This window comes from Oppia nitens, unplaced genomic scaffold (genome assembly GCF_028296485.1).
Source record: "Oppia nitens isolate AA-2021 unplaced genomic scaffold, nextdenovo-longstitch-racon4-pilon3 scaffold26_pilon_pilon_pilon, whole genome shotgun sequence".
Taxonomy (NCBI): Eukaryota; Metazoa; Arthropoda; class Arachnida; order Sarcoptiformes; family Oppiidae; genus Oppia; species Oppia nitens.
In genome coordinates this window covers 1,262,216-1,270,000 of record NW_026533206.1, presented here as the reverse complement: position 1 = coordinate 1,270,000, position 7,785 = coordinate 1,262,216, and the positions used below count along the sequence as shown (strand labels likewise).

At 25.5% G+C, this 7,785-nt stretch overlaps 2 protein-coding genes across 2 annotated transcripts; both read right to left on the bottom strand.

The window, feature by feature from the left end:
• Positions 1-557: 557 nt before the first annotated feature.
• Positions 558-1,929, bottom strand: LOC128954355 (U21-ctenitoxin-Pn1a-like). The gene is made up of 5 exons (XM_054299930.1): positions 1,870-1,929; positions 1,509-1,770; positions 1,384-1,446; positions 900-1,317; positions 558-749 (listed from the first exon to the last, which is right to left on the bottom strand). Exons 1-5 carry the CDS (start codon positions 1,880-1,882, stop codon positions 558-560), a joined length of 948 nt encoding a protein of 315 aa, XP_054155905.1. The 5' UTR covers positions 1,883-1,929.
• Positions 1,930-4,717: 2,788 nt separating this feature from the next.
• LOC128954354 (coagulation factor IX-like) lies at positions 4,718-5,397 on the bottom strand. The gene is made up of 4 exons (XM_054299929.1): positions 5,288-5,397; positions 5,143-5,205; positions 4,830-5,055; positions 4,718-4,777 (listed from the first exon to the last, which is right to left on the bottom strand). The coding sequence occupies exons 1-4, from the start codon at positions 5,395-5,397 to the stop codon at positions 4,718-4,720; spliced, it is 459 nt and encodes a 152-aa protein (XP_054155904.1).
• Positions 5,398-7,785: the final 2,388 nt, after the last annotated feature.

Genomic DNA, 7,785 nt, shown 5'->3' with positions numbered 1-7,785 from the left:
TAAGTAATTTAATAAAAACTTTTAATTTTATTTATGTTTTTATTTGTTTATTATAAAGTAAATTACTATAAATTTTTTTAACTAACTTTTATTAAACTATTATATTATATTTTGCATATCATATAACAATTGTTAAACATATTTTATATTAATTTTACTTAAATTTTAAATATTAAAATTTTTAGGATATTTTTATTTTACAAAAATATCAAATATCTAAAATGATTTTTATAATATTATTATTTTACATAAATTTAAATATAAATCTAATATTAATATTAAATATAATTTATATATTAGGCTTTATATAACATAATCAAAATCATAGATATATCTAATTCTTAGATTAATATATATTATATTTTATACATTTTATTCTATTATATATGTTTATAAAATATTAATTTAAAATATATTATAGTTTTATACAATAATTTTAATTGATTTTTTATTTTTATATTTATCTATTAAATAGTTAATTATATTTTTAAAAATGTCTTATATTAAAAATATAACTACTTTATATAACATAACTATTAATAACAATAAAATAAATTTCAATTATCTATAGCTGTAGTACTAATCCAATCGATAATATTTGATACTCTAATAAAAGTCATCCAATAATCAGACTGTTTGGCCAAACATGTGGGGTATTTCAGTGTTTTATTCAACTGAACCAAAATATTTATGCCGATGAGGACAGCCCTACCCGAAACAAATTGAATCAATGGTCCTCCAGAATCACCCTGTGCTCAAAATATATAGTATTTATTATACTCTATAAAAATTAATTATACGGTTAATAATATAATAACTATAGTTTTAATTGTTTGCTAAATTAAATAACAATTAAATTGTCAGTAAAACCAATTATAATTAATAGAAATAAATATTACTTTACAAGTAGCGGCACCGGTATCCATAGGGAATCGATAGGCAATTATGAAAAGCCCTTCTCTATCAGTGCTGTTATACATTAATGGCATTATTTGTGTCCAACCGATCCGTACAAAGTCATCATTGGGTATGTCGTCATCTAAATATCCAAAACCAGATAACAGTGCCAACTCTTTGTCATTGTTGACAACTCCGATATCAGGCAAACAGATTCCGTTCATTGGAAGCCATGATTGTGGAGTATCTGGTGTTTGAATGGGTAGATCCTCATCCAGTTTGATGAGTCCAATATCGTAATCATATGATGACTGTCCATATGAAGGATACAACAAATGTGTGGCCACTTTATACGGCCTACCCTTATGTCGCTTATCTAGTATTGCCGGATAAACAGCAATGCTTTCTATTTCATCATTACTGACAAAACAAAAATATATTTATAGAATTTAGAATTTCATTAACAAATTTAAAAAAATATTATACTCTAATAGATGAGCGCAAGTAATAATCCATCTTTTGTTAAGTATAGTACCGGTTCCCCTAAAACTGTTATTATTTCAAAAATTTATTAAATTTTAAAAAATTAATATTAATTTTTTTTTAATTACCTTAGTTTTTTGAGCCAAAGTGTCGAAATCGATAGTTTAATATGAACTTCAATGTAGACAATCCACGGCAGTTCTCCCGGTTTGGCCGGTCGTCCGTTTTGTATATCCATTGACTCATTTGATGACCACTTTAAACAGTTTCCAGTTGTAGTCAACAGTGACTGCCGTCCGATACCACACGTGTCGAGCGTTACGTTCGGATAGTGTTTGATCTGTGAGTGAATGCAAACACTGAACGACACCAATACTGATGACAACAATACTATTAATCAAAATAATTATAAATATATTTAATTTAAATAATAAAAATGTTTTCAAATAATTTTATTTGAGTTAGAGTTAAGTAAATAAATATACAAACATAATGTTAACATTTCATGTATTTTGTGTTTTCAATGATTTGATAACAACTTTTACTTTTAAGAAATATTTGTGTTTTTTGTAATAATTTTTAAAAAGTATTAATAACTTAATATAGTCTGAAATATAATAAACAGTATATTAATTTCCTTAAACATTTAATATTATTTTTAAATATGTATCTTTTAATTAGTATTTATAGTGTAAATATATATATATTAAATTTCTATTAAATCTTATGATTTTATAGTATATTAAATTGCAAAAAAAAAAACAATACAATTTATTATGAAATTTTATATAACACTATTAAATACTTAAATAAAAAATATTTATCTATTTATTGTACAAATAAGTTGAAGTCTTTTGCCGAACTGGAGTTCTATTAACTGAATTACAAAATTTCAGTATTTGTCAAAAACAGTTGGTATGTCTGGTCAGAGCTATACTACGGGACAATCGTATACTAGTCTTAGTTGAGGCGACAGCTAATGTCGATCACAGAACCGATGCATTAATTCAACGAACAATTTGCCAAAAGTTTTTCGTTACTGTACTGTCATTACGATTGCTCACAGACTCAACACAATCATTGATTTCGATAATATATTGGTATGAATTGGAAATCATATATTTGTCTATATTTTTTTATTATTAATTATTTATATATAATTTGATGCACAGGTATTGGATGCGAGAGAGAGATCAGTGAGTTTGGTATACCTCATAAACTATTGGAATCAAGTAATGGTTTGTAAAGCAAAGTAGTCAAACAGGAAAAACATATGACTATCCGATTAAAACAATTAGCAAAACAACACTATAATCATAAATTTAATAATCAAATCAAAGATAACGATAGTTTACAAGAAAGATACCGAAACTGATTGAATGTAATTTAGTTAAAAAATTATGTTTAAAAATACAAATTATTTATAATTATTATACTTATTTAATTTTAATATATTTATAATTTATATTTTATTACAAAATCATATATAAATAATGTTTAAAATAATAAATTCTAAAAAATAAAAATATAAATAGATAAAAAAAATTATCATTATATTTAATTTAAACAAAATAAAGTAAAGTTTTCATATTTAGGTGGCTATCATTATTGGCTTCTAATAATAAAATGAGCATCATAATTTTAAGTTAAAAAATCATTATTTCACGAATTTAGTAATAAAGATATAAGAATATTTCTTAATTCGTAACCGGCTTCTGGATCCAATACAATGACATTGAGTTGAATTATAGGGCGCGTATGTCTGTCACAGGTAATGGACCAGTTTATGACGGTTCCGATAGACTATCGGGTATTCAAATATATGAATATTTGAATAACATAATACCCGATATGTTCAAGGATTTGACGGTCGATAAAGAATCGGTTGGTTTTACTATTAACGGCAAAATGCGGACAACGATCGGCATCAGTGCTACCATTGAGACCAAAGAGATGTCTTTGAAAACAACAACAACAACACCAACACCCACCACCACAACAACAACTACGACACCCACCACCACATCAACAACTACGACACCCACCACCACATCAACAACTACGACACCCACCACCACATCAACAACTACGACACCCACCACCACAACAACAACTACGACACCCACCACCACATCAACAACTACGACACCCACCACCACAACAACAACTACGACACCCACCACCACATCAACAACTACGACACCCACCGCAACGACAAGTCGTAATAAAACTGGTAAATCAGATCCAAATATAATTAATTACTACATAATTGTCCCAATAGTAGTAGTAGTAGTGGCCATTGGATTGATAACTGTATTGATTATTGTATATTATATCTATTGTATACGCAATCGTCGGGCATTTAATGTCATAAATCCCAATCAAATATCTGATAAATATTATATTAATTTTCGCATTTAATTTAATACAGCATTAATATTATCTAATTTAAATTTGTAATATTGTTTGCTTAACTATATATGTTAAAATTTTATGATTAACATACTATATTATAATTATTATATGTTATTAATTATATTAAATCAATTGCTTTAATCTTCAATCTGAATATATACTATTTTTATTAATTAATGATATAGTTTATTTTATTTTATATAACAATATATTTTAATCAATATAAATGTACTGTATATTTTTATTAAATATTAATTTTAAATGAATTATTGTTTTACATATATAGTAAAAAACAATAATTTCAATGATTTATTAATTTTATATTCATCTATAAATTTGTTAATTATAATTTTTAAGAAAATGTCTATTAATTTATAACTACTTTGTATAACATAATTATTATTTATTAATAATTTATTATTTTTATATTCATGTATAAACTTATATTTAAAAACTATCTTATAATTAACATATAACTAATTTGTATAAAATAACTTTAATAATTGTTAATAAAAAAAATACAATAAAATAGATTTCAATTATCAATAGCAGTATTAATAATCCAATGGATAATATTTGCTACTCTAATAAAATACATCATTGAATCAGACTGTTTGGCCAAACACGAGGCATTTGGTAGTGTTTTGTTGAACTGAGCCATAATACTTATGCCGATTAAGACAGCCCTTCCCGAAACAAATTGAAATAATGGTCCACCAGAATCACCCTGTGCTCAAGTGTATAATATATTAATGTAATATTACTGTATTAGTTATAATTTTATTAAGTATGAAATTTTTTGAATAAAATATATATATATATATATAAATAAATAATATTACACTACAAATAGCGGCGCCGGTATCCACAGGGATTCTATGGCCAATAATGAAAAGCCCTTCACTATCAGTGCTGTTATACATTAGTGGCAATATTTGTGTCCAACCGATCCGTACAAAGTCATCATTGGATATGTCGTCATCTAAATCTCCAAAACCAGACACCAGTGCCAACTCTTTGTCATTGTTGACAACTCCGATATCAGGCAAACAGATTCCGTTCATTGGAAGCCATGATTGTGGAGTATCTGGTGTTTGAATGGGTAGATCCTCATCCAGTTTGATGAGTCCGATGTCATAATCTTTTGATGATTTTCCATATGAAGGATACAACAAATGTTTGGCCACACTATAGGACCGACCCTTATGTCGCTTATCTAGTATTGCCGGATAGATAGCAATGCTATCTATGTTTTTCTTACTGAGAGGATATTGTAAATCAAATAATAGTATCAAATCCTAATAATTGTAAAACATTATTATTATTATATATTTGATGTAATAATACTTTAATAGGTGAGCGCAAGTAATAATCCATTTTTTGTTAAGTATAGTACCGGTTCCCTTATAACTGTTATTATTTCAATATATTATTATCAGGTTTTTAAATAAATTATTTTTTTTAAATAAATATTTAGTTTTTATATAAATACATTTTAGGTTTGAACCAAAACGTCAAAATCGATAGTTTAATATGAACTTCAATGTAGACAATCCACGGCAGTTCTCCCGGTTTGGCCGATCGTCCGTTTTGTATATCCATTGACTCATTTGATGACCACTTGAAACAGTTTCCAGTTGTAGTCAACAGTGACTGCCGTCCGATACCACACGTGTCGAGCGTTACGTTCGGATAGTGTTTGATCTGTGAGTGAATGCAAACACTGAACGACACCAATACTGATGACAACAATACTATTAATCAAAAATAATTATAAATATTATTAAAATAAACTTTTTTTTAAACCTAAAATAATTAAATATACAAACATAATGTCAACATAGCGTATACTGTATATTAAACTTCTGGATTTGCTTTAAGTAATTTAATAAAAACTTTTAATTTTATTTATGTTTTTATTTGTTTATTATAGAGTAAATTACTATAAATTTTATTAACTAACTTTTATTAAACTATTATATTATATTTTGCATATCATATAACAATTGTTAAACATATTTTATATTAATTTTACTTAAATTTTAAATATTAAAATTTTTAGGATATTTTGATTTTACAAAAATATCAAATATCTAAAATGAATTTTTATAATATTATTATTTTACATAAATTTAAATATAAATCTAATATTAATATTAAATATAATTTATATATTAGGCTTTATATAACATAATCAAAATCATAGATATATCTAATTCTTAGATTAATATATATTATATTTTATACATTTTATTCTATTATATATGTTTATAAAATATTAATTTAAAATATATTATAGTTTTATACAATAATTTTAATTGATTTTTTATTTTTATATTTATTTATTAAATAGTTAATTACATTTTTAAAAATGTCTTATATTAAAAATATAACAACTTTATATAACATAACTGTTAATAACAATAAAATAAATTTCAATTATCTATAGCTGTAGTACTAATCCAATCGATAATATTTGATACTCTAATAAAAGTCATCCAATAATCAGACTGTTTGGCCAAACATGTGGGGTATTCCAGTGTTGTATTCAACTGAATCCAAGTATTTATGCCTATGAGGACAGCCCTACCCGAAACAAATTGAATCAATGGTCCTCCAGAATCACCCTGTGCTCAGAATATATAGTATTTATTATAGTTTATATAAATTAATTATATGGTTAATAATATAATAACTATAGTTTTAATTGTTTGCTAAATTAAATAAAAACTAAATTTTCAGTAAACCTATTATAATTAATGTAAAACACATTTAACATATAATAGAAATAAATATTACAAGACAAATAGCGGCACCGGTATCCATAGGGAATCGATAGGCAATAATGAAAAGCCCTTCTCTATCAGTGCTGTTATACATTAATGGCATTATTTGTGTCCAACCGATCCGTACAAAGTCATCATTGAATATGTTGTCGTCTAAAGTTCCAAAACCAGATAACAGTGCCAACTCTTTGTCATTGTTGACAACTCCGATATCAGGCAAACAGATTCCGTTCATTGGAAGCCATGATTGTGGAGTATCTGGTGTTTGAATGGGTAGATCCTCATCCAGTTTGATGAGTCCGATGTCATAATCTTTTGATGATTTTCCATATGAAGGATACAACAAATGTTTGGCCACACTATAGGACCGAACCTTATGTCGCTTATCTAGTATTGCCGGATAAACAGCTATGCTTTCTATGTCATCCTTACTGACAAAACAAAAATATATTTATAAAATTTAGAATCTCATTAACAAATTAAAAAAAATATTATACTATAAAAGGTGAGCACTGGTAATAATCCATCTTTTGTTAAGTATAGTACCGGTTCCCTCATAACTGTTATTATTTTAATAATTTATTAAATTTTAAAAAATTATTATTGTTTTTTTTAATAATTACATTTTAGGTTTGAACCAAAATGTCAAAATCGATAGTTTAATATGAACTTCAATGAAGACAATCCACGGCAGTTCTCCCGGTTTGGCCGGTCGTCCGTTTTGTATATCCATTGACTCATTTGATGACCACTTTAAACAGTTTCCAGTTGTAGTCAACAGTGACTGCCGTCCGATACCACACGTGTCGAGCGTTACGTTCGGATAGTGTTTGATCTGTGAGTGAATGCAAACACTGAACGACACCAATACTGATGACAACAATACTATTAATCAAAAAATAGTTAAATATTAAATATATTTAATTTAAATAATAGAAATGTATTGAAAGTTTTTTAAGCTTTTATTTATTGAAAAAAAATAATTATATAAAATATTAACAAACATAAGTTTAACAATATTTTCATTTTGATATCTTATAATATTTTAATTATATTTCAGTTTTAATCTAATAAAAGTTATTAATACTAATACTTATACAGTATTAAAAATATTATTATTTAAACTAATATTATTATTATTATTTATTTAATATTGTAATAATAATAATAATTTTTTTTAATTTAATTATTAATAATATAATTC

Excerpts from the sequence above, each read along its gene's own strand:
- LOC128954355 (XM_054299930.1), bottom strand. Across the intron at positions 1,447-1,508 it reads CTTTGGCTCAAAAAACTAAG|TTTTAGGGGAACCGGTACTA; the intron begins GTAATTAAAAAA and ends AAATAATAACAG. Across the intron at positions 750-899 it reads CCGGTGCCGCTACTTGTAAA|GGTGATTCTGGAGGACCATT; the intron begins GTAATATTTATT and ends TTTTGAGCACAG.
- LOC128954354 (XM_054299929.1), bottom strand. The coding sequence starts at position 5,397 with ATGGATATACAAAACGGACGATCGGCCAAACCGGGAGAACTGCCGTGG. Across the intron at positions 5,206-5,287 it reads TTTTGGTTCAAACCTAAAAT|TTATAAGGGAACCGGTACTA; the intron begins GTATTTATATAA and ends AAATAATAACAG. Across the intron at positions 5,056-5,142 it reads ACTTGCGCTCACCTATTAAA|TAAGAAAAACATAGATAGCA; the intron begins GTATTATTACAT and ends ATATCCTCTCAG.